Source organism: Strix uralensis, chromosome 20, assembly GCF_047716275.1.
Source record: "Strix uralensis isolate ZFMK-TIS-50842 chromosome 20, bStrUra1, whole genome shotgun sequence".
In the NCBI taxonomy this organism is placed as follows: Eukaryota; Metazoa; Chordata; class Aves; order Strigiformes; family Strigidae; genus Strix; species Strix uralensis.
Genome location: NC_133991.1, coordinates 13,412,769 through 13,438,977, shown reverse-complemented (window position 1 = coordinate 13,438,977; position 26,209 = coordinate 13,412,769). Strand labels below are relative to the sequence as shown.

The 26,209-nt window shown below is 58.9% G+C and overlaps 1 protein-coding gene across 6 annotated transcripts in view; it reads right to left on the bottom strand.

The window, feature by feature from the left end:
* Positions 1–26,209, bottom strand: part of RAP1GAP2 (RAP1 GTPase activating protein 2) — a 73,710-nt gene that overhangs the window by 29,912 nt on the left and 17,589 nt on the right. For 5 of the 6 annotated variants that reach the window (XM_074890536.1, XM_074890537.1, XM_074890542.1 and 2 more), the window contains one exon: positions 25,917–25,952. In XM_074890536.1, the coding sequence (XP_074746637.1) occupies positions 25,917–25,952 (36 nt within the window). Of the gene's footprint in view, positions 1–18,051; positions 18,124–25,916; positions 25,953–26,209 lie in introns of those variants that run through there. The other variant, XM_074890544.1, reaches the window with a different exon arrangement.

Below are 26,209 nucleotides of genomic sequence, written 5' to 3'. Positions count from 1 at the left end.
GGCTCCGATGATTCAGTCTGCCGTCAGCTCCAGGGTCAAGGGCCGGCAGCCCTGTTCCCAAACAGATTACCCTCACGGGATGACACATGAATCATGAGGAAGATGAGCACATCTCAGCCCCTGCGCCAGCGCGCTCACAGGGAGAAGCAGCCCCCGGGATCTCCCCTGGGGACAGACCCAGCACCACCGGGTGCTCCTGGCCGTGACCCCGTCCCTGCCTGGTGCCAGAGCTACAAGTGGAGCCCGAACCGCAGCAAAGGTCCCAGGCGCTGACGCCAGGGCTGGGGGACGCCCACAGCAGGGCCCCGGGAACCGGCCCCGGGGACGTTCAGCCCCCTCGGGGGGTTTCGGCCAGCCGGGGGATGCCGGTGGCCCGCAGCGTTCGAGCATCGCTGCCTCCGCTGCGCAGCAGGACGGCCGCCCTCGCCCCGCGGGGACCGGGACCCCCCGCGGCACGTCCCCAAACGCTCGCGGCTCTTCCACCAAGTCCTGCACCAGGACAGCGCAGCGCAAGAAGAAAACGCAGCTCCTGCCTGAGCAGCCCGACTGCAGACACCGCACGAGGGCAATTAGGGAGTGGGGTGAGGACGGGGCAGGGGAGGACAGCAAAAATAGTGTGATGAGCTGAAGCCTGGGCTTGGCGCGACACAGCTCCAATAAACGGCCTCTGCGGTCACTCCCCACGCGCCTCTCCCCAGCACCACGGCAGACACGCGGCTCCAGCACCGGTAACGGAAGCAAAGGTTACGGCTGCACTCGCCCCCCGGAGGCAGCACCCCGTGCCTGGGGGCTTTGCCCGGCCCCGACTCCCACGAGCCCACCCTGGCCACGGCCCGGGATGGACGAGAGCCTCCTCTGGAGCTGCACGGCCACACAGCCAGGCACCGGCCTTTCCAGAAAGCAGGTTTCTGTAATTTTATTTCTTCATTTTTCTCATTAGGCAAATTAAGAGAGAAGGAAAAGAAGGAATTAGAATCCTACATACTTAGTAAATCTAATTAAGGAAATACCTTAATGCAGTTATGCAGGCCCAACCACAGGGTTTCCTAACAGAGACCGTGAGATCAGCCCTGCCATCCCGGCACGGGTCCGACCCCCTCCCGGGGCCGGGGCTGCAGCTGTGGGGCTGCATTCGGGGGGGACCCCACTGACGCCAGCCCCCCCGGCCAGGGCTGCTCCCCCCACCTCTCCTGAAGGGGGAGAAAATGGGGATTTTTCCCCCCATTTTGAGTGTGTGGGCACTGGCGAGTTCCCAACAGAGCGAGGGCAGGTGAAGTTTTTCTCTTGTCCTGAGAGCATCCCCGATCACATCCCAAAAGCGCCTACAAATTCATATCCTGAATTTGGTAAACCCCACCAACATATGGAAATTCTGATTAGAATGTCCCGTTCAGTACAGGGCTGGGGCTGCCGGCCCCCCCAGGGCCCCAAGAGCTTTCCCAGCCAAACCCCTGCCTCCAGGCACACGCTTCCCTCCCTTTAGGCTTTCTCAGCCTGAAGCCTAATGAAAAACTTCTAATGCATCCCACCTCCTTGTTTTGTTCGTCTGAATTACCAGACAGGCTCTAAATTGAGACGGTACATTCATGTAAATCATACGTGGGAAGGGGAGATGTCAACATATTATCTGACACGGCAAAGTGTTTCACACTAAGTGGTTACCTCCACCTTTTGTTACGCTGTGTAAATCAAACGTGGAGCATTGCAGGTTACCTTTACACCTGCACTTAATTCTGCGGACGAAACCTGGCCCAAGGAGGTGCAAAACTCTTGCAGCAACAAGTTCTGCCTGTCTAGATGCTGTATCCTTGAGAAGGGCAGCAAAGATTATCCTGTAAATTAACAGCCTCTATTTTTGGCCTCATCATTTTTTTGTCCTTGATGGGCATCACCTTGCCAGCTGCTCCCTTTTAGTTTATTTAATATTCAGTGCCCAGAGTCTTAAGTTTTCACAGTGTTTCTGTATTGCTCTTGCAAAAAAAAAAATAACCAAAAACTTTTTTTTTTTTTTTTGCAACAGAGACAAGGGCACCTTGCTGAGACTTTACACTTGGAAATCTGCAGCGAGTGCCTGAACGAAGCACCTTACCCTGACTTTGAACAGCTCTCCATCCAATCCCGGGGACTCCAGGCAGGCCAGATCTCGCTGCATCATCACTCATCCCGGGGAGGACGTCTGCAGAGGACACACGCCGCTGCAGGGCTCCCGCCACAGCCCCAGCCCCGGGTTCCATCCCAGGCACCCAGCGCCGCGACACTGCTGGGGCTCAAACAGGCACCGGGCAGAGCCCCCGCCACGGAGCAGCTTCCCTGATAAACTGATTTACCTTGTTATGGCCCTACCCTGAAGCGTTACCTTCGTGCAGCGAAGCCTGAGAGTCAGCAAAGCAAAAGCGCAGCATTTTCTGGTCCAGATTTCTTGCAATAAATGATGTATTTGCAAATTGCCAGCCTGCATCTGTGTGCACATGCAGCCCCCCCCGCCACACAGCCCGCACGGGAGGGAACCAAAGCCCTGCTCAGAGCAAGGTGACATTTAACTGCCAATGAGTTTGGCTTTAATTACTCCTCTGCACCGAGAATATCGTTGGGAGCAGTTGGGAGCGTCCCACCTCGTGCGGGCCGTGCTGCCTGGGCTGCTCGTGCGGGTCACGGCCGTGCCGCGCGTCCCCCGTCCTGCTCTGCCTGCGCCTCTGCAGACACCAGCTCCTTCCAGCCGGCCAAGGGCTCCCCGCTCGGTCTGGCCAGGACAGCCAGGCTCGATATGCAAATAATGGCAGAAAGAGAATTTTATCATTTACAGATTCTGTCGTCTGATCTCACTTGCAGGAGCAGAGCGAACGTTGCGATTTCCCGCAGCATTTGGGTAAATCAGCCAAGGCACTCACTGACTTTTTAAAGACCAGAAGGCTCGTCTGATCCAATTCCTGACAAACACGAGCCAGCGAGCCTTGGGCAGCCGCTTCAGAGCTGATTCAATAATTTGCAAATTGCAGAGAACAGCTCCCAGAAACCAGCGTTTCTGAGCACCGGCAGAACCGAGGCCGAAGGGCGAGGGGACGCTTGTCCCTGCCTGGGCACCCGCGCTGGGGCAGGGGGTGGAGCGGGAGGGGAGAGGTCCAAAACGCGCGGGTGCTGCTCGGGCGAACGTCCCGCCGAAACGAGCGGGGATCAAAATTGACTTCAGCAGTACCAAGATTTCCCTCGGTGGCTCCAGGAGACAGACCACACGAGCAGCCCTGAACCAAACAGCAGCGAGCGAAGACGTCTGCACCTTCTTCCCCATCGGCTAAACTGCAGCAGGGACTGGCCAGAGAATGGAGGGGTGCGCCCACGCCGAGGCACCCACCTGCTGGAGAGAGGACGGCCCCCACGGCATCACCCCGCTTGCACATGGGACATTCAGGAAAAAGCAATTTAGATAAAAATATCCGGTCCCAAATCCTCACTTTCCAGAGCGGGACGGGAGCCAGGAGCTGCTCCCTGCCAGCCCGAGCACGTGGGGCAGGCCGGCGGTGTGGGGGGGCGAGGCAAAGCGTCACCCCGGCTCTGCCAGGACAGCCTGGCGTGGGGGGGTTGTTGTGCTGCGCTTTGCCGGGTCGCGACCACGGAAGGGAGACAGGGCCACCGGGGACCCTGCAGCTGCCACCCATCCTGCCAGGCCCGCATATGGCTCCTGTAAAGCAAAATTCAATTGCAACCACAGAACAAAGACCGAATGTAGGAGGAAAAAAAAGAAAATAGGAGCAGGTGGAGGAACAGAGTCCCTTTTGACGATGCCGCTAGCAGTCCCTTCCTTTTCCTGCAGATTATGTCACTTTGATGGCCCTGGCAGCTTGCATAAGACGAAGCAACCACCGTAAAGCACTGTTTGAATTCTTGCAATCGCTCCCAGGAAGGCTCCTCAGGCCACAGCAGACAGGGAAAAACCTCCTCAGGGTCTTGTTCTCCCCTTGAGATCTCCGTGTGACTCTCGCTGTCCTCAGCAAACCCCGCAGCAAGAACCACACTGAGAGGGTTTGTGCTCAACACGATGGTGGGGAAAAAAAATCTAAAAAGCCCCAGACTCACACATGACTGGCCAGATTTCTGCGGGAGTTCAGAGCCAGATTTTTTTCTCAGCCCTCAAGTGTCATGCTGAGCTCATTCATTGAAATCTGGTACTGAGGGGAAAGACAGCTCCGTGGGAAGAGTCTTGCTCAGGGTGTCCATGAGGCCAGCGCAGGATGGCCAACGTTCTGAGGAGCGTTCGGGCCCTCAGCACAGCCCCCCCAGCACTCACACGCTCTCTACACGCAGCATGTGAAAGCAGGAGAAGAGGCTCTGGACCACGGAGCACTGGGGGGGCATGGGGGGGGCACGGCCACCCCCAAGCCAGTCAAGTCCTCCAAAACATGCTGGAGCCCGCAGCCCACAGGCAGAGCTGGGGCAGGGACAGCCCTTGGCTCAACCAAGCCAAGGGGCAACAGCAGGGCTGGGAATGGCCGAGCCCCCCAGGGCACCCCAATACAGCCCCCGTGCCTCAGTCCGGGGCAGGGCAGGACGGGGGTCACAGCCGTGGCAGGGCTCAGCTTGGGTGAGCATCCACCTCTGCTCTTCATTCAGGACCTGCGGGTTGATTTTTTCCAACTGCTCAGCTTTGATGATCTACCTAAAACCCAGCAAAGGAGAAGAAAATCTCCCAAAGCAACGACAGCAACACACGAACTGTACACAAAGGCCACTGTTAAGTCGTAAAAGCATCACAAAATCCCACTTTCCAGGACAAAGCACCCACGGCAGCAGCACCAAAAAATGGGGTACGGACCTGTGACCTGAAACGGTGGGTGGGCGAAGAGCTAAAGCTTCATCCCCTGGCGTCTTGCTCTGATTTCAGGCTCACAGATTAGGGGGGGCGGGAGGGGCGATACTTTACAATAAAGATTCCAGATAATCGATTCTTCATTCATACGGTTTGGGTACAAAATCACAAATGGAACAAAAAAAAAAACCCAAACCCAACCCACGTCGATCTGCAGCAACGCCCGCATGGCTGCCACCCCGGCTCAGAGCCCGCGCACCGCCGAGGTGCGGACGCCGATTTCTTACTATTTTTAACAACAAAGTTGCCGGCGCAGCAGAGTCCTGGAGGAGGGTGAACTGCCCGGCCGAGGGCACGCGGCGTAAATCAGAGCGGGGCAAATCTCCAAGAGCCAACCGCAACTGCCCGTAAGCGCGGGGCCAACGCGGGGCCAACGACACCGCCGCGAGCGGGCCCGTGCCCCAGAGCGCGACGCGAGGCGATACCCGGTGGGGGATGAAGCCCCGGGCAGCGGCTGCGGGGACCGAGCGGCGGGGCCGGGTTGGAGCAGTTCCACGCACACGGCGACCCCGGGAGCAGAACGGCCCCTCCCGGGCTCCCGCGGCGGAAGAGACGCGGGGGGGTTACGCCAACTTGGGAAGGCTGAAGCGCACCCCCGCACACACACACACACAGAGCTGTGTGAGTGCACAGATATATCCAGACGCCCCCCGGGAACTGGTCGCCGCTCGCCCCCGGCTCCGGGCCAGCGCTGCCGCCGCACCCCGGCCCCCTCCCCGCGCTCGCCCAGCGCTGCCGCCGGCTCGCCCCGACCCCCGCCCCGGTCCCCGCGGCTCCCGAGCGGCGGCGGGGGGCGGTCCCGGGGCCACCCTCGCGGGTCACCTTTTCTCCTTGCTCTGCCTGCGGGAGCGGTGCAGCAGCCCGATGAGCACCACGGCCGCGCGGATCCCCGCCCGCCGGGACCGCATCCCGCCGCCCGGCCGGGACATCGCCGCCGCCGCCGGCCCAGCCCCGGTACCTGCGGGGAGAGGGGGGGGGGGGGACACGGGGACGGGGGGGGGCGGCTCCGCGCCCGCCTCCGCGCCCGCCTCCGCGCCCGCACCGCCTCCCGGGGCTGCGCGGAGCCGCTCTCGGCGCAGGCGGCAGCGCGGGGATGCGCGCCCCGATGGGATGCGCGCCCCGCGGAACGGCCACCGCTTCTCCTTTCCCCCCTTTTTCCCCCTCCCAGGCTGCCCTTCCCCCTCGACACCCGGCGCACCAAGCGCGAAAACCCCCCCCGATGCGCAGGTTTTCGGGAAAACGGCTCGCACCCCCCCCGCGCCCCACCCGGGCTCTTTAAAGGGGTGAAGTTCTATTACAGCCCCTTTCGAACCCGAACAGAGAGAAGGAATTTTTTTTTCCTTGCAAACGTCTTTTTTCTGCCTTTCCCAGCCATTAGCGAGCCTCACTCGTGCGGGACGGCTCGGAGCTGAGCCAAGCCCGCGGCGCTGGGGCCAGGGACCAACATCCCCCCGCCCTGCAGAGCTGGGACCAGGCCTGGGACCAGCACAAGCCCTGCAGCCTGCCTCTGGCACTGGGGAGCCGGCACACAGCTTGTTCCAGGAAATATATATATATACATTTTTTTTTTTTATTAAGTAAACTGTAAATGATCTACTTCACAACCTCAGCACCTTTCCCTAGAAGTCTTTGTTGCCATGGTGATAAAACACCCGGGTCTCTCTGCCCCCCTCCCTCACCTCCCATCTCACCTTCCTCCTCTGCGAGTTTAATTTTCACAGGAATTAGGCACAGGACTAGCTCCAGCATCTCGAGCACGCTCCCGGTTAGTGGGAGGCAGCGCTGCCCGCGCTGGGACCTGCAGCAGAACACGCAGGTGAAACTCCAGCCCTGGCAGGGCCGAAACGTCGGCACCTGCCCAAAACCCGCCGGCGCGCCGCGGCTTCGCAGCCAGCCTGGGCGAAGTTGTGAGAATCCTCAGGCGTCGTGAGCTCCAGCCCCGGGCAGCGTCTCCCCGGGGGGGCCTTAACGCGCCTGGCCCTAAAGCCGGGAGAGCACGACCCCGCGGGGTGCGGGACCCCCAGTGCGGCTGTTCGGCGAATCGTCGGGGCTTTTGGGGGGAGCAGGCAGCTGGCTGGGGGGCACCCACGGGCTGCAGGGCCGGCCACGGCCATGGCCACCCCACCACGGGCATCCCACCCAAGTGGGACCCCCCCATCCTGCAGCAGCCCCTGGGGACAGATGGGGAGAAGCCCCCCGCCCCGCGGAGCAGGAGCTGCCTGCAAACCCCCGGCCAGGGCGGTCAATCATTAACCGCGCGTTGGGCTCTCCTGGCAAAGTCCGCAATAAATGTGTTTGCTCGGGAGCAAACAGCTCGCAGAGGCCACAGACCACATCTGGCACGGAGCAGCCGCCCGCGCTGCCTCCTCCTGCCTGCTGCCTCCTCCTGCCTGCTGCCCCCCCCCCGCCCGCCACGCTTAAGGCGATCAACATAACCTTCACTCTGGGCTTTTCTATCTAAATGTTTCAGCACCATCTCTAATTGGATGTATTCCTTAAATTCGACCAAAAAACCCCCATCATCACTGTAATCTCTTTATGCATTCCACTGTAAGCCAGATAAAAATACACACAACGTTATTTTTGTCAACATGCCACGTTAATTCACCCCAGAAGAACCTGACAGCAGTTCAGCCGTCACCACACCATCCATACTGACCTACGCAGCACACACGCAGCTCTTCAGAGTCAAGATCTAAACTTAAATCCAACATCAGTATTTTCGTATTTCAACAGATCTCAAGGGGTCCCTGGGAAGGCTGAAGCAGCAGCAGGTCTCTCCAGCACAGTAATTCCAGCAGACGAGTGTCGAGGTCCCCACTTCCCCACAAGGAAAAGCCCAACCCATTCTCAAAACACCCCGAAACGCGTTTCTGCCTCCTCAGCACGACACGGGATGATGCCAAACCGCGTGAGGTAGGTGGGAGAACACGAGTGGGTAAGAGGACAGAATTCTGTTAAATCTGGGTGCTACCGTCATCCTCACCGGCGGGGAAAAGCGCTTAACATGCACTGCGAAGCCTTTTAATAAAGTTTTTGTTGGACCAACAGATCTCTTTGTTCTTGCAGAAAATACCTGGCTGCTTCCTTTCAAGCAGAAATCATCAGGCTGACAAATTTCTCAGGCATAGCAAAAAAAAAAAAAAAAAAAAGGAAAGAAATTAGAACCCATTTCCATGCCAAATTATACCAATTCTCCAGCACCTCATTAGCTTCCAGTTAATGGAGGGGGAGGGGTTTTAATTTTAAACCTTTTACCTCTTGCATTAAACAGGCAGCTTCGAATTTCATTGAGTCTCTCCCTCTGGAGACATTTTCCACTGTCTCTCTTCCCCTTTTCCAGACGAGTTAAGTATTAATCTCCTCTTGGTTTATGCTGAAGTGGCTTTGTATTGATTTTTAAAGATGTTCAATTCTCTCATATTTGGAAATAGAGAATCACTTTAAGCAGACACACTCAGCCATATTTTCTTCTCCACCCAAATACGGCAAATGAGCCTGCGCTCTAATCAATTTTTCTGGACCCTGTTGCAGCTCATTTGTAATTTCTGGGATGAGGGCAGGATAATAAATGGCGGGGGGCTGGCGGGGCAGCGAAGGCTCAGGTGGGCCCATGCCATGGACCCCCCTCCTCTCTCACACAGACGGGGCTGCGAGGGGAATGCTGGGGCCCCTTTGCCCCCCCAACCCGTGTGGGGTTGGCAACACCCTCCCAGGAGGCCGGGGATCTCCTGGGGGCTCTGGGTGCTCAGCCACCAGACACAGGGGTGACGGGGCACTGGGGACCCTCTGCGGCCAAGGGCATCACCGTGGCTGCGAGGGGCCCCTGAAGAAGCTGCCCTGTAGTTCTTATGTTCTGCCATCTGATGAAAGGCCCCAGGACGGGCTGGGGCAGGGTGCCAGGGATGCTCAGGGAGGCATGGGAACGGCCTCTGCCTGCCTTCCCCCGTGCCTGCTGTCTCCCCCTCCCGCGCCCGGTAGGTCCCCCTTGCAAAGGGACAGCGCTCCGAGCACGGTGATGATCTCTGCTTGCCCAAGGAGGGGCAGGAGCTGGGCAAGCATGGCAGGCTGTGCGGCACGGTGAGCTGTTGGCATGGCGAGGTGTGGGCACGGCGCCACGGGTTGCTGGGGCAGCCTGACCCGGGAGCAGGGCCAGGTCCCGGCCGTGGTGTGTGTCCCCAGTTCAGCCTTTACTCTCCCCAGGAGAGGATCCCACCAAACCGATCCTGGCAAGGGGCAAGTGCTCTGCCCGCGCCCTTGTCGGCTACAGAAACCCCTCCACAGCGCGTGTCCCCAGCCCCGCACCTCGTCCCCCAGCTCCGCAGGGCCAGGGTGGCTCCGGCCAACCCCCGGCTCTGGCAGTGATGCCACCAGAGCATCGTCCTCCTGAGGGACACCCTGCCAGGGCCAGCACCCGCCAAAGCTGGTGCCCGCACAGATGTGCCAAAGGATGTCCTGTAAACCAGAAAGCTGCAGCTTGAGAGGCTCAGACTGGAAATCAGGAAAATAGAGGAGGTTGGGTCGGTGCTGGCAGAGGTCCCCGGAGGCGCTGCCAGCTCCCCATCCAGAGTCGCCCGGGCTCAGCTGGAGGGAGCCGCAGCCGCTCTGCGATGGAGCCTGGACCAGAGACCACGAGCTCCCTCCCTCCCCTCGCCGGCACTTCTGGGCTCCTCTGAGTCTCTGTCCTTCCTTTAAAACATCTGTATTACCTCTGCAGTGACTAAATAACCTCCAAGTTCAGCAGCTGCCTCTGGATTATGAAGAAAAAAACATCTCTTTAAAAATGCCCTGACGTTTTTGCTTCAGAGAAAACGGTTTTGCAGCTCACTAGGAAGCTGGGTCCCGAGGGGCTGGGGAGAGCTCACTGCAGGTTAGGACAATTACACGCTGTGATTAATAAATCACCTGGGTGGCTGGCTCATTTATGCACAGCCTGGCATTTTCTTCTGGACACTCTGTTAAGGAAGAAGGATCTGAAAATACCAGATTGTGACAAGATCAAACCTTCATCCGTGATATTACCAAACCTCCTGTGAATAAACGACACTACTGATATTATTAAGAGGCCCCATATTTATGGAATAACTTTGGCTTTTGTGTTAATGCTGCAGTGCAATTAAATCACCCATCGGTGAGCAGCCCATCGACCCCCTCAAGCCGCCAGCGGGCGCATTCCCGCCCCCAAAGGCCTCCACACTCACACCTGAGCAGTGGGCGCAGCCAAGCCCAGCTCCAGTGATTCAGGGCTTCTTCGGCCAGAGCCATGGCGCTGCCTCGTCAGCCGGTGCAGGATACGGCCCTGACGCCCTCTGTGCCTCCGGGTACAGGAGATATTTCTGGTTCCCTGCTCACGAGGGACAGAGCCGGGAATACACGAGCAATGCACAGCATTTCCCACGGCTGGGCTGGAGGCTGGCCTGGAGGCTGGGCCAGCCCGTCCCCACAGTGCCGTGGCTGAGCCGGTGTGCACCCTGCCAGGGCTGGGGCAGCCCCAGAGACCCCACCACCACCCCAGGAACCACCCCCACCACCCCAGGTGCTCGCCCTGAGACCCCCACGGGTGCTTCCCCCCATCCTGCCCAGGTGGGAGAACGGAGACAGGGGCAGCTGCGCCAGCGGCGGGTAGCCAGAGAGGAACAAAAGGAGCCGAAGCAACATGGACCGAAAGACAAAAATAGTAACTGGTTCTCTGCAAAGGAGTGGTCACATTCCGATTTCCCTGGCAGAGGAAGAAAAGGATTTGGGAGCTTGCAAAGTAGGGAGAAAGCGATTACAGCATTTCAAACGGTGCTGCAGGAAGAGGATAAGAGTGCATCCAGTTTTAAGAGAAGTATCACAAGAAATAGAGCTTTAGATGATGTGACATCCAGCCCTAAGTAATCTGATTAGAGATTTATTTTATCGCTTCAGTTAGAAAGACATGGAGGAAATGCCAAGAAAGCACAAAGCCAGCTCCTCCGTGCAGGCAGCGCAGAGACAGCACACAGCAAGGTTTATCTCTCTCGAAGCGGTGCAAGACGAGCGTGACGCCGCCAGCGACCTCAGCACCTCGTCGGTTTGGAGTGAGGGAAGAGGGACTGATGTGTGCCAGGCCCCCACCCCGGCACACCCGGCAAGGCTCCCCCCCGCTGCCGTGCCCAAACCCTGGCAGCACCCCGCGCCCCGGTGCCACGGCTCCTTACAGAAGCACTGGATTGACGTGCAAAAAGAAATTTATCTGCCTGGTTCCACCAGAGGCAACACAACGGGCTCGTCCCCCGCTCAGAGCCCGTCCCCGTCACAAGCACACAAAGCATCGACTTTTTGCCTGACTTGGGGCCGAGCGTGGCCGGCAATGTCTCATCTCCCCAGCACAATTATCGGCCTTCCCAGGAAATAAGGAGGGAAAGCAATCAAAGCTGCAATGAAAGAACAAAAATTCATTACAGGCGAACGACCTCCCACTGCAGAAGGAAGTGGGGGCTCAGCCAGGTCTTGCCACCCCTTAAAAGCGAGCTGGTCCCTCACGAGAGCGGGCGCGGGGTCCAACGGGCAGCACCCATAAGGGCTGGGGAGCACCCAGGGGCCTGGGTGAGTGGAGACCGGCATGGGTGCACGTGGGCACCCATTCTGTGCTTGGAGAGAAGAGACTTCAGTGTGTAAAGCCATCACAAAAGACAACCTAAAAATAATCAGGGGCTTAGCAGGCTCCAGCCCCGACCCCGTGTTGGCTGCAGCCTCTGCACAAGCCACCGTTTCCCCAGAGCTGGGGCAGGGCTGTCGCTGCATCTCATTGTCGATACCCCCTCGCTGTGTTTGAGAGGAGCGGGCAGCAGCACTGAAAGCACCTCCCAGCACCTCAGAGCGGGCATCAGTATTAAAAAAAAAAAATTTTTTTTAAATTATATAAAGCCACAGCAAATGGGCCAAGCCCTCAAAGGACCACAGCATCCACGCTTCCCTACAGCAACCACGTTCCTGTGTCAGACACTGGCGCCTGGCTGCTCCCCTGCCTTCACCAGACCAGAGCGTCTTGAGGCGAATCCCCCTTGGCCGCAGGCCCCACGTGGTGGGGGGCACGGCTTCCCCAGTAGGATCCACGGACACCCCCTCTGCCAGGCCCCCCAGCCCTATCGCCGCCGCTTCTGGCCCACGCAGACGTGGCAGGAACTGAGCCCCAAGTGCCCCCCGCATCACTCCCAGCCTCCTGAGGACATCATCTCTGGAGCCGTGGCTAGTGCCTGGGACACCTGCATGCCCACAGCTCCCACGGACACAGCGGGGGCAAGCCCTGACCGCACGCACGGTGCTGCACCCCCCCGCCCCAGTCTGCAGTGGGGGTCCCCGTGCCACGGCGTGGGCTCAGGCTTTACCCAGGCTGCTGGCAGGAGCCTGAAAATCCTCAGCTCCTGCTCTGGCCAGCACAGGTCCAAGGGCACGCTGCAGCCCTTAGCGCCCCAGTCGACCAGCACCTCCAGAGTGAAACGGGAACAATTTTCCCACTACGGTGCCCCGCTATGAAACCGGGCAGTGACGCCAGCACCGGGGCCGAGCTCCTCGGGCAGAGCCTGGGCTGCGGCAGCAGTTCCCGCGGCACACGCCGTGTTCCTCAGCCTCCCTTCTCGCCCCACTGGTGTGGAAACCGGCACGGTGAACACCGGCAGCACCCCCTGCCCATCCCTGCGCACCCCAAAACGGCACCGAAATCAGTCAGCAGAGCCCTCACCAAACCTCGGCCGTGCACAGCACGTCTCCAGGCTGGCAGACACCCAGACCCGCACTCGGACCCCACGGAGGAGAGCTGAGAAGCAATTCAAGCTTCAGTGAGCATCAGGAAGCGCCACTTGATTAAGCCATGGGGTTGCAAATTGCTCCTTTCTGGGAACCGGGAGGTTCAGCCCTGCTGCATCCCCACTTTGCTCTCTGGACTCTGCAGAGAAGAGCAAGACGAGTCCCTCATCGCGGCCGTCACCCAGCGCAATCAGTGGTTTGCTGCTGCTGCTAGCAGACAGATCCCAGCCCTGGCAAGTTCTGCAGCTTTTCCTGGGTGACCGGAGCAGGTGCCCCGGGCAGCGTTGGCAGCACCTCCTCCCCCACGCCCTGGACCGTCCCTGTGCAGGGTCATCGAGTCTCCAGAGCATCACAACAAAATGGTTAATTGCTGCAGAGTGCGCGGATGACACCAAGCACCGCATCTCTGCTGCTACACTCGTGTTGTTAATCAGACTCTAAAACACACCTGAAACAGGCTGGTGTTTGTTAGAGCATGCAAGCTGAGGTAATAAGAACCGGTGGAAAACTGGGGATGAGGCCTGGCTGTATCTGGGACCCAGCATGGAGCAGGATGGAAGGGAGAGGGGTTTTGCCATGAAACCCAGCTGGACACTCCTGCACGGGGTGTTACTGGCAGCCCTCAGACGCTGCAGTGTGTCACAACAGCACACAGAGTACAAACCAAGATATCTCTGCGTTAGCACAGCGATAAAAAATGAATTTGCGTTATCACACTGCAGTTAAACCTCGAGCACAAAAGACTGAGCGTGGATGTCGTAGCGTAGGTATTTGCACCCCAGAAAGGTGACCCGTACCAGAGCCCCGGTGACGGTGCAGCCAGGCCACGGGGACCCGCCCGTCGTGTGAGCGGCACGATGCCCCTTCCCTTCCCCGTGGCAGCCAGGAGAAGGAGGCAGCAAATATTTGCCTACTTCGCAGGGCTGGTGGGGGATCAAACCAACGGCTGTTTGCTCAGGCGCGAGAGCTGCTGGGATTTGCACTGCAGAGCGCGGGTCCTGCCAGTGTCTGCTCCACCAGCAACGCACCCACCCCCCGCCGTGCCCCCCAGTCCTACAGGCACCCACCCCTCAGCCCCCTCACCCAGCACCCGCCGGCACCAGGGCCAGAGGCTCGTCCCAGCCAGTGGGAGCAGTTCAGTGCCATGTCCCTGCCATCTTCCCTGGCCAGCCTTCGAAATTGCAGCCTTTTAACGAGGTGAGCTGCAAATTACCCGCTCATGCCTTACAAAAGTGGGTGTGTGGACTTTTATAAAGTCATTTTGGAAACTTTTATGTACTTTTACAAACTCAGCGCCCCCCCAGCCCCCTCCTGCACCCTCAGCCCTGCTCAGGATGAAGCATCCCCCGAGGCGCCAGTTCTGCTGTTCCAGGGCTCCTCGGCCCGCACATCGCCGGCGGAGCAGCGGCAGCCGCCCCTGGCAGTGGGGGTTCATCGCGCCCGGGAGATTGACCAAAAGCATCATTGTGACTTGCAAAGGAAACCTTGCCGGCTGAGCCAGGCCACGCGAACGAGGGCAAAGCTCTTCATCCGGGGAGACCGCAGTGACGCTTTCCAGGTCAAACTCTCCGGGGTGAGACGGGAACATTCAGTCCTCTGGTTTGTGCTCGGTATAAAGCCATCTCTGATCGTCCAGGGGGCTTAGACAGCTGGATCAGCTTTATGCAAGAAGAGACACAAATATCTTTCTGTCTACGTGTCTACAGAGATCCATCCACAGGCGTCTATAAGTCTATCTATAGGTTCTCATCATTTTATTTTTGGAACCATTCCTCCTTCAGCAGCCTCCGAGGAGACACAGCTTTGATAAAAAGCTCTTAGAAAGCACCTTCCCATCACACGCATCCGGGGCTTCAAAACAAGAGTCGCATTTTGGTGCTGAGCCCACGCTCCAGCGCCAGTGGGCAGAGCCGAGCCGCTCTGGCCCCGGCTCCTCGGCACGCCGCGGGGCCAGCGAGCACCCTGACGAACCAAAGCTGTTTTGCCAACAGGAAAATGGTAGCCCAGGGAGATGGGGTGAGCTGCCGAAGGCCGGGCGGTGAACTGGGGGCAGAGAGGAGGAGGCAAGCGAGCCCTGGGGGCAGGGAGCCCTGGGGCTCGGGAGCAGCACCAGCCCCGGCCCTGTTTGCTCCCTTGAGGGACGGTATCATTTCTGATGGTTAAACACAGGACAAGGTGGTCACGCCTCTGACAGCAGCACAATTATATGGAAATTGTATTCTCGATAATTCGGGGTATTTTTCCCTGTGAATGTCGGCTTTCTGAAGAGATGAGCTCCAAGATTTCAGCATTCAATTAAATTAGATCAAATCAGCATAGGAAATAAGTCTTTACAGCATGAGCAGATCCTTTGAATTTTACTAGCAAATCAGTGAACTAAATGCCATCATTTATCATTAACATCACTAATAAAGCCAGATTCAGGATGCACAGCAAACTAACACCAGCCGCATGCCCGGCGCTTCCAGCACCACCAGCACCCTCCCTGGCCCTTGGCCCAGCTCCCCACACACAACAAAGATCATCCCCGAAGCCATTACCCCAATCAACTGCCACCAGCATCCAGCCGGGAAGCTCAGGATTAGGCCCAGACTCCAACCTCAACCAAGCAATGCCCCTTCCTGAGGACATGGGGCTGGGGGAGACCCCAGGAGAGGAGCAGGGTGGGCTCGGGCAGAGGGTGAGGGGGCTGCTGGCCCAAGGGAAGTGTCAAGAGGGGCGAGTTAATCTAAAAATGTGATGGGGAGATGGCAGCCTGCAAGGACAACCAGCCTGGCACTGCGGGAGCCCTGGAAAAAATCTGCTGTCTCTGGGCCTTGATTTCCCCCCGTGCTGGGGTGTTTTGGTGACGGGGAGGGATTGTAGCTGCCTCAGCGTAAATCTGTGCTGCGATGAGCCCCCCTGCCCCACCAACAGCACCAGCACTGGGGCAGCACCACAGAGCAGGGCCACGCAGGGACAAACACTTTGCACTTCCAGAAACCTCGGGGGGAGACCAGCGCCAGCGGGGAACAGTGAGGGGCGGCCACGGGTGCACGCAGAAACGTGTCCTGGTGCCGTGGGGGCAGCAGCCGGGCCAGCAGCTCCCCAGCCCTCGGCGGCTCCCCCGGGGATGCCGCTGTCTCCATTACCCATCTCCTTCAGACGCCTTGTTTGATGCGAGAGTGTGAAAAGACATATAATTTGTAGAGCTAAAACACAGGTATTATCTCATCGACACACCCGTATAACAGGGAATGTGCTGAAGTCGATCACTTTCAGAAATGAGTTTCTATTGTTCTACGGCTTTTTCCTCCCCTCTTGCTCCAGATCAAAAAGATAGAAAATGATGCGATCGTTAGCTGGAAACCTGCCATCTTCCTCGTTAAATCACCTCACGCATGCAACCTCATCAGTGATGGGGAACGAGAGGCCTGGATGGAGCGCGCCAGGGCTCTGGGGCGTGGGGGCTACGATGCCCGTGGGTACCCACACCCAGGTGCGGGGGGGCTGGGCAGAGAGCTCCTGCTCCGCACAGGCTCCACGTGCACGCTGCCCAGACCGCTACAGGGTCTCCGGACGGTTGCCTGTCCTCCCTAGATGTGCCTGCAGCAGCAGGGGAACACCCTGGTCAAGGCAGCATCTTTTGTATGTAGCCAGTGGCCACCGTGACCACGTCCAGCTGCAGCAGCGGTCGTGGGCAACGGCACAAACCCAGTCGAAAGGAAAACTCCCCTCTCCCACCTGCCCGGGTTGCAGAGAGCCTGCGATGGGACCAGCATCTCAGATGAAAAGACACAACTTATGCGTCCCATTGCTCAGCCTCTCCCTGAGCGCTGGGACTCTCAGAGTGGTGACAGACCCCTGGCCTGATCCTGCACTTCCCACCATCCCGTCCTTGCTCTCCTGCCTGCCAGCACATCTCCCCGTCCCCGCGCTCAGCCTGCGAGCGAAGAGCGAATCGCTCTGCTAACGCAGTTGCGCTGGGCTTTTGGAGCTCCAGGGAAGACCCGATGGAAACCCTGCACCGCTTCTGAGCCCCTGGTGCAGCTGGGATGGCCGGTTATCACCCCCACACAAACACCGAGCTCTGCATCCCAAATTGGAGAGGATTAACACCAAATTGTTTGTAAGAGGAAGGAGCTGTCACAGTCCTGGCGTGACACCGGTAACATTTGAGAGGAACGAGACAGGACGGTGTCTGAAAGGAGTGACCTTTGAGTCTTCACAGAGACTCTGTATGTAGCTCTGACCTATTCAAGGACCTGTCAAGCCTCGACGTGTCTCTTCTGGGTGGGAGTCAGAGATGAGCCAGGTTTAACAATGGGCTTGGGAAGACGAGAGGTCCTTGGATTACGGGTCCAATGCTGACGCTGCTGTTTGCTAACCGAGCACAAAAACGGCATCACAAGCCCCACTGGAAATAAACCACCAGCGATGGAGCGGGCCCTTTCCAGACAGGGGCCATGGGCACTGCCAGCACCGTCCGGCGCTGAACCTTCCCGTGGCACGGGGCTCACCGGCACCAGGAACCCGCTGACCAGGAGGAAAAGCGACAGCCGGCGGCAGCGGTACACTAATTAACAAAATGATCGTCAGGAACAAACCACAGGCTTTGGCACAGTGCCTCGCTCCCACGCCGGCACTCCCTGCCCTGCTCAGGGCTCCTCGGCTCAGCAGAGCCGGGCTGTTCGTGCTCCCCAAATCACACCCACCCCTGTGCCAAGGGGATGCGCCGAGGGGGGTAAAAGCCCCTCCAAAGCTCCAGCACCCACCAGCAGCTGGGGACCCTGCCCCGGGCGAGCCCTGCCGCTGCCCCAGCTGCACCCCTCATCCCCTGTGGACGGCCCCGGCCCCCCGCACACCCGCAGCAGGACAGTCTCTGTCGCTCCAGCTGTTAAGGCTCCCTCCCCTCGTCACAACAACATTTGCTTCTTGAAGGCTTTTTTCCTTCCGAGCAGCTGCCTTTTGATTGTCTGCAAACACCTCCTATTTTGACAGGCTGTAAATACAGCAGGAGGAGAGATATATAAGCCAGCACAGTTTATTAGTTCTGAAATAGAGCTAAAAATAGACCCACGTGGGGTTGCTAAGTCCTCTGGGCAGATGTAATTGTGGATAATCTAGCTTTAAATATGCGAAGGCTGTTTTGACAGCAACAACAACATTCTAACATATGGGACTGGGTCGCACACACGAGCGGAACGTGCCGCTGCGCCACCTCCAACGTCACCGGGAAGCGGCGTCTGCGTCGCCGGATCCCAGCCCGCTGCCTCCCCTCCACAGCTGCAGTAATAACCCCCCAAATAAACCAAAATATCTGCAGCAAGCCGCTGAGAGGAAAGCGCCTAGCCAAATACTGAGGGAAGTCTCCCACAGCAGGAGCATCAGTGGAGCTGTGCCAGGACCCCTCTTCAAAATTTTGCATAGATAAGCCTTACCAGATTAAACGTCTGAAACACCCCAAGTCCTCAAAGCTGACAGCACCTTCCTCCTCCCGGGAAAGCTTCCTCCGTCCTGGGCAGGCTTTGAAACGTGCTGCAAGGATGCTGCACCGGGTGGGTGTCTCCAGGGGCGGCTGGGGCGATAACAGCCCTTCCACGAAGAGGGAAGTACTCCCGCCTGCTTGCCGGAGATAGCGGGGAGACGTTGGGACTGGCTAGATTTTGTAAATCCCCAGCCAGCTCTGGGACTGGCCATGCTCCTGCCGCCACTCCCCGCCCGGGGCCTGGGCTGGGCTGCACCCCGCTCCCCGAACACCCGTCCCCTGGCCACCGCGTCCTTGCTCGTCACCTCCCGGTCACGGCGGTACCGCCCGCGCGGGGATCTTTTGTGGCACTGCACACAGCAACCAGCCGTGTGATGCAGCTCACGGGGGACTCTCGGCCCAGCACCCACCCCAGGAGCTGCTGAGCAAAGACTGTTCCCTCCAGCTCGTCCTTCTCCCACCGGGGCCGGGGCCGGAGCTGCCCAGGGTCGGAGCTGCCCAGGGCCGGAGCTGCCCCGCTGCCTGTGCCCCATCCTCGCTGCTGGAGCAACGAGGACCAGGGGGGCACTGGCCTCCACCGAGCTGTGCCTCTGCTTGACCAGACCTCACCAAAGCTCCACAGACCCTTCGCAATTTTTCTTCTTAAAATTATATGGTGCCTCAGCAAAAAGAGCAGCTCTGGTACCCACTGGAATTCATTTCTGTCCACAAAGGAAGCGGTATGTCATTAAGGCTCCCATCTCCCAGGTTGTTTCTCCCCTCTAGAAAATAAATGTGATTTTTGGGGGTGGTTCTGCACTTGAATGTGGTGTTGGTGGGATGTTGTGCTGTTTGAGCTCCACCAGCGGCTGCCCCCAGCCCGGCGAATCGCCCCGGCACAGCTGCAATGTCCGAACCCTGCGCTGGGGGAGAACCCCCCATGAACCCCAGAGTGTGCTGGAGGCCAACGGGCAGGGGCAGACAGCACCTGCCCTGGCACTCACCCTGCTTTGGTTTATTTAGTCACAAAAGAGAGATACCAAAAAAACACTGCTAAAACAAGAAAAACCCCAAAATCCATTTCTGTCCTAAGGACAGCAGGTGTAACCCCGGCACCCCTGCTGCAGTCGTCCCAAGCCCGCGGGCAGAAGGGCAGTGCTGCCCGGCAGCACCCGGGGGCTTGGCTGCCACAAAGGGCATTTTGGGGACGTGAGGGGTGTCTCTGCACCCTCAGGCCATACCTGGGCAGGGCAGGGCAGGGCCCCGGCGCAGCACCCGCACGGGATGGGACCATCGCTATCTCAGCCTGGCAGCCAGCGCTGCCGTGAGGGCAAAGCCCAGATTTCACAGAAGTGGCCGGGGCTGGGATGGGCCCTTCCCAAGGTGGCGGGACCCTCTCAGCCCAGCTCTGTGGTGACCAAGCCAGGGCTCAGTGAGTAGCCCCGTGGCCACCCGCCTGCTCACCCCAGGCACTGCCACCCAGCACCGGGACCCGCCTGAGCAGTGGCACAGTGCTGACCTGCTCACCCACAGGCTGCCAGATCCTAAATTGGCCACAAAACCACGGCTGACAGACTCATTTCTTTGCATAAAATGCAAATAAAGCCGCAGCAGTGAGAGCTGGCTGATGATTCACTCAAGCCCCCGGACGCGCTGCCCTACTTTCACCCCAGTTTCGCTGGTTTTACAATTCCTCCTTCTAAATAACTGACTCCCACCGTTGCTTCCTCACGCTAAGGATCTGCAGCCTGGGGGTGCGCAGGCGGCGGGTGCCGGGACGCAGGGCTCGGCAGTACAGCTCACCGCGGCGAGGGTCCCCGTGGTGCGACCGCCGCGGAGCGACTCACGGCTGGGTGACATGGTGACGGCACCTGCAGCACCCCGGTCGCTAACAGAACGGACAGAAAGCCCCTCGAAGGGGGCAACAGCCACCCCCGTACGGCCACGCAGCAGCAGGACCCCAACGCCCAACGCCTGGGCTCCCCTCGCATTCATCCCCTCGCAGCGGGAACAAGCAGCAGCAGAAGCCAAGCGCTCGTGTGCCGACTGCTGGCACGGCTGGGAAGAGGCTTCAGCCGCGGAAGCAGCAGTGGGGACTGGAGGGACAGACAGGAGCCCCCAGCCAAGCACCCGCGGGCTGCAGCCGGGTTGGGATGGAGCCTCTGAAAGGCCCCAGGCTGGTCCCGCAACTCAGCGACCCGCTGCCGCTCCCGCCTCGTCTGCATCCGCACTGCAAAGCACGGACAACTTGGGAGATGCTTTCACACATGCCCTTCTGCCACAGAAGGATCGACTCAGACTGCCTGGGCCTGGATACACACCCGGACTTGTCCAGAGCGGATCTTTTGGTTTTTGTTTTATTTTAAAAAAAAAAAACGAAAACACTAAAACATCCCCGAATCAGTGAAGGACTCGACTCTGGATCCGGAGCAGCCGGAGCCCAGGGCAGCCCCAGCCACCCACCAGCCCTTTGCAGCGGGAGCCCGGGGTGGGCAGGCGCTTGGCCTTCCCCCTGCTGTCCTGCCAGGCAGAGCTGTCACCTCGGGACTGCATGAGGCCGGTGCTGACATCGGTCTGTGCAGCCCTCAAATCCCCCGGCGCTGGCGAGGGCTGGCCCAGACGCGGCAGCCGGCAAGCGGGGACGCGGCAGCCAGCACCTGCAGCAGCATCAGGGACCCGTCCCCATCCCTGGCCACTTGCCTGCAGCCTCCCTGGCACTGGCGAGGGGCTTTGTCCTAGCAGGGACCCGGGCACAAGACCTGCCGCCAGCACAGGGACCCATTTTGTCTGGGATGTCGCGTCCAGCATCCCCGAACACGGGGGAAACCCAGTGAGAACCCAGCCAACACCTGCGAGGGGACTGCTGGTTCCTGACCCACCACAGATGGTTTAAGTTTCCAGCAAAACTTTACAAAAAAATCAGGGTGAGATCAGAGTCAGGGGACAGAGGGAGATGGTGTAGGAAAAGCTCAGAAGAATTCACTGTGATTAGATGAGCCACATGCATGTCAATAAAAATTAATGTAACTGACAACAGCAACATGAGGAAGGGAGAGGCATCACTCCAGGGTGAGAGGAGCGTTCGAGGTTCGAGCCGGCGGGGTGACGCATATTAAACAGCCTTTGCCTCAGTTGGGTGCCCAATTAACGCTCGTCCAACACAGACCCGTTTAGAGACTCTGCACAGATCTCCGCTGCGAGCCTGGACCGGCCCCTACCTCACTTTGCCCCCCCAGCCCCAGCACTGACTTTAACTGATTTTAAAGTTCACTCCCAGAGCATCCTTCGCACACCGGCCCCGTACGCTCGGCTCTTCTCTCGCATTTCTGCACCAAAGTGGAGATAACTGCCCCCCCTCGGCACGGCGGCGGGGAGGGGGTCTCGGCAGGAGGGGGTCTCGGCGGAGGTTTCACCCCCGGCTCGGCAGCCCCAGAGATAAGCAGTTACAAATCAAATGGACTAGGCAGCCTGCCCACCTCCCCTGTTCGTGGCAGCCGGCTGCTTTGTGGTACTTTTGATAGTTTTGATGAAGGTTTTCTTCACAGTCTAAGACATCTACTACTACAGCCACAGTGTAATTGCAAAAGATACGTTTGCATGCAATTACCCATTTTAAAAGGTGGTAAAAAAGGAATTTCCTTAGACACAATCTGCTCTGCAGACCTTGTCCTCACGAGACCTAAGCGCAAATCTCCGAGATTACTGCAATAGTCAGCACAGCTACCGCCAGGAAGCGAAATCATCCCCACATCTTCCCATTAACTCAGCTCTGGCCCATCAAATATTAAAGAGCCTCAAGCCTGGACACAGCTTGTTTTATGAAGGTCAAGTAAATCTTTCATCTCCTCTCTTCCCACCTTTGTCTTCCACCGCTGTTCCCACCATCAGATGAGCATCACACGCTCTTTCATGTGAATTTTAGCTGCACGCACACCGACTCTCAGTAATTGGTGTACAAGGCTCCTCTGTTCCACAGGGACCTGATTATTTCAGTGCTATTTTTGCTTTATAAGGCTAAAGCAAGAGGTGACTCTTTGCCTGAAGGAGGGACTTCTTTTATTGATGCTTTTTGTTGGGTTTTTTTTTTAAATACTCTATGGTTTCTCAGTACATCCCACTGGTGATACCAAAGAGAAAACAACCAGAGGGCTGAGGAGGCAGCAGCAGGCAAAGGGCTGGCTGTCCTCCCGTGCGGGACGTCACCCGGCCAGCTCGCTCCCGAGAAATCCGGCTGGATGGAGGAGGAAGGTCTCCATGGGCTCATCCTCATCAGAGGAAGGTCCCCACGGCTCCATCCGCATCAGGGGAAGGTCCCCACAGGTTTGTCCCCATCGCTCCTTCCCACCCCGGCGTCCCCAGCACAAGGATTTCCCGAGGCAGAGGGGGCTGGGGGGTCCCTGCCTGGCCCCTCAGGACCCCCGCACTGGCTGGGGTTGGTGCAGGGCAGTTGTGAGAAGCTAACTCACTAGGCAAGCTCTGATTTTTGATATCCAAAGATCCCTTGATAGGCTGGCATTCCCCTCCAGGGTGATCTCCCCACTTGGGAAGGGGGTTGGTTTTGCTGCCATCTGGCTCAGCCCTTCCCTTCCCCAGCAGCCCAACCTGACCTCAAACTCCAGCACATTTCACAAGCTCTGGAGGAGCTGTGCCCCAGGGAGCACAAAGGAGGCACCACCGGAGCACCTCGTGATCCCAGAGACACTGCTACAGGGAAGTCAAGGTTTAAAAGGCTGCTTCTGGACACGATGCCCCTTTTGCCAGCCTGGGGGATTCAGCTGCCCCCCAGAGCCTTCCCACGAAGCAGGTAAGGAATAAAAAAATCTTAACAGAAAACCAAGGATCGTGATGGAATTGCTCTGTGCCAAAATCCTGGGTCCTCACATGCCAAATCCTGTTGACATGCACAAGTGCCTCGGTCTCCATTTCGCCACACTCTGGGGCTGGCCCCGGTCCCAGAGGCTGTCGGCAGCCCCAGCCCATCTCCAGCACCCAGCCCCGCAGCACCAGCTCCTGCTGCCACCCCCGAGACATGCACCCCCCAAAACCAGGGAGCAGAGTATGTCCAAGGCCTCCCGCAGACTTTCCATCGCCTCTGGGCCAAGCTTTGCCAGGCTTCCCAAGAGCAGCCCCCCACCACACAAGGTGGGAGCGTGGCCGAGCTCTGCAGAGCAGCCCAGAGCCCCCCGCAGCAGCCAGAAACTCAGCCCTCTGCGCCCCAGAACAGCAGTTCCAAGCGCCAGGGACGGCCCGTTGCCAGCCGCACGGTTAGACCCGAGGGGCCAGGACTGCGCACCTGAGCTCCCGGCTGAGGGGCCGACGCTGCCAGGCGCTTCATCCCCGGCAGGACGCAGGCACAGCTCCCGGAGGCACAGCCAGGCCCAAACTCGCCAGAGCTTCCCGGGCATTTCGGAGGCCGAGCAGCAGCAGCCGCCCAGGGCTGCTCAGTCCTCGGCAGCGCCTTCCCCGCCTGAGCCGGCCCCGGTACCTCCCTGCGGTGCCCGTCACCGAACGGGGCCAGCCGAGCCCCCGACCGCCCCACCAGCGCTCCCCATCCATCACCTCTGCGCCACGCTCCCGCTCCGCTACGTCTACTCGTTCTCTCCAGTTCCGGGTCCCTCAGACATATTCACGGTTACCATAGGAACTAGTGGAACCCGAATTAAAAATGAAAAAGGAGAGGCAGAGGGGAAAGCCGCCTTGATGCTCTAGTGCCGCCTGCGTGCGTGAGTCCATGACGAGCAGCGGGAGCAGCGGGCAGGGAGCAGCTCGGGCCCCCCAAACACCGGCTTTGTGCGGGACACGGCCCGAGGGCCCGCAGGGACACGCAGCCCATCAACCCCCTCCACCACGCTGCCCGGGGAACGAGGGGCTGGGTGCTGCCCTGGCAAACAGCCCCCACCCCGGGTACGAGGGGGGTTCCTGCAGCCCCCCATCCGCGCTGGGACCCCGCGTCCACCGCCGCACGCTGCTCCTCCCCTGGCGGGTTTCTGCGAGTCAATATTGATGTTTGCAGCGCGCACGAGACTTTGCGAAGTGCTCCCTGGCTCGCCGAAAGCAGCTTGTCTTTTTGTTAACAAGTTACACGGTGAAAGAAAATTGCCTACGCCTGGTATCTCAGCCAGAAGGCTGCAGCAATAATAAGAGGGCGTTAGAAAACCAAAACTATTTTTTTTTTTTTAAAATTTTAAAAGCTTTTACAAATATCTAATGTGTCTCTGGCTGGGCCCCAATTACAGAACCATTTAACGAAGCAATCTGCCCACAAACCAGAAGCGTTATGAGGCTGCGGAAAGCGATAGCTGCAAATAGCAGGGACAAAACATCTCTGGTGGATGCTCATAGAATGCCCCGAGCCAACCCCCCTCCTCCAGAAACGTGGCCCCAGACTCTTCCCCTGCCCTAGCAGCGCGCGGCAGCGTGTCCCACGGCCCCAGCACAGCGCCCCGAGCACAGCACTCGTGGCCCAGCGCGGCGGCAGAGGCGGTTCAACGGTTATTTCTGCAGCAGAATCGCTGCACAGGCTCTGGAAAAAAATCAGGGCACAGCATACGGCAGCGTACAAGGAGTAGTTAAACCCTCCTCAGCTCCATGGGAAAAGGAAAGTCTACTGAGATTCCCCTCCACTCTCAGAAGTGGTAAACATTGATTTAAACTTCTCATTAGTTCAGCAAAAACCCGAGCGATGGGCGTAGGAACAGCGTTTCTGTTGTGCTATTTACGACGGGCATTTGCAGGCTCCTTCAGGCAGCGGGGTCCCCCAAGGCTTTCTGTGTACTTTTCCATTAATGAATAATTTGCACAAGTAATGATTATAGAGGGAAAGCGCCTGAGCTGTTACCCGTACGCGTTACCCTGAGCTCAGGGGAGGCTTGGCCAGAATATTTCTATATTAGCACACGGTTACTGACAGCACCGGAGCCGTGCGTGTGCCGGCAGTGGAAACCCCCGACTCGGGGAGCTCATCCGGAAACCGGGGAGAGCGGAGGATGCTCCGCGGCAGGGATAAGGGATCGGTGCCCCCGGCTGGGAGGGGAAGGCCCAGGGGTGAACGGGAGGCAGGTCCCAGACAGCCGTGAGCGCCGGGAGAACGGTACCACCGTTCCCAGCCCCTTCTTGCTTGCTCCTCCCCACCCCGTCACAGCATTTTCCAGCACAGGTAGTGACCCCGCGCGCCTCATGCCATTACGGAGCAGATTCTGGCCCAGCAGCCGCTTCACCAGCAGCCACGCAGCCCACGCCGCCAACCTGCAGCAAGTCGTGGTGAACCCGAGATGGACCCACCAAGCAACACACCAGGCTCACGGACCCTCCCGGGCCCCAAGAGCATCTTCGCCCCTTTCAGAGCAACGCCCAGCGGCGCGGGAGCAGGAGCTGGGTAACAAGCCCAGGCACCCACGATCCCACTGACACCCACCCCCTTGCCAGGCTGCAAGATTCAAAAACAAAGCGAAAAATAAACCCCAAGCTTCACTGAATTTACAGCCAGCAGCTCGGTGGGGGCCCATCCTGCCAACTCCCCATCCCTCCCAGGGCAGAGCTGGTGCCCCATGAACGGCACCGTCCGTGCCTCAACCCACTGACCACACCATGAGTGTCATTGCTTTTATTACAATCACCTGGCACAAGAATCACCTCGGACTTCACCGGAAAACGAGCCATGGGACACACACAAGGGTATCTGCAGGAATGGGTAGGTACGGCTGGTCTGCCGCGGCGCAGAGCCGGAGCCGGGAAGGCAGCACGTCCAACGAGAACGCGTCCTCCACACACAAACCCATCCCTCAGCACCGTGTCCCGCGGGGAAATCACGCTACACGAGGGAAGAGCGCAGGTACTCACTTGATCTTCAGGCTGGCGAGCATCGTCTTGTCGATCCTGGGGAGAAAGCAGAGGAGCGGGTTACTGTGGGCGAGGCGGGGGGGCCGTCCCTCCTCCCGAGCCGGGGGCTGCTGGCAAACCCAGCCCCAGCATCTCACACGGAGGTGCCATCCGTCTGGCTGGAATGACCATCACCTCAGAAAGACTTGACCAGAAAACAAACCCAACCAAAACGTAACCCAAAGTGAAGCCTGGCGGCAAGTAAAACAGAATCCCCCCAGTTATTTCCTGGCGGTGACCAGGGGAGAGCTGTT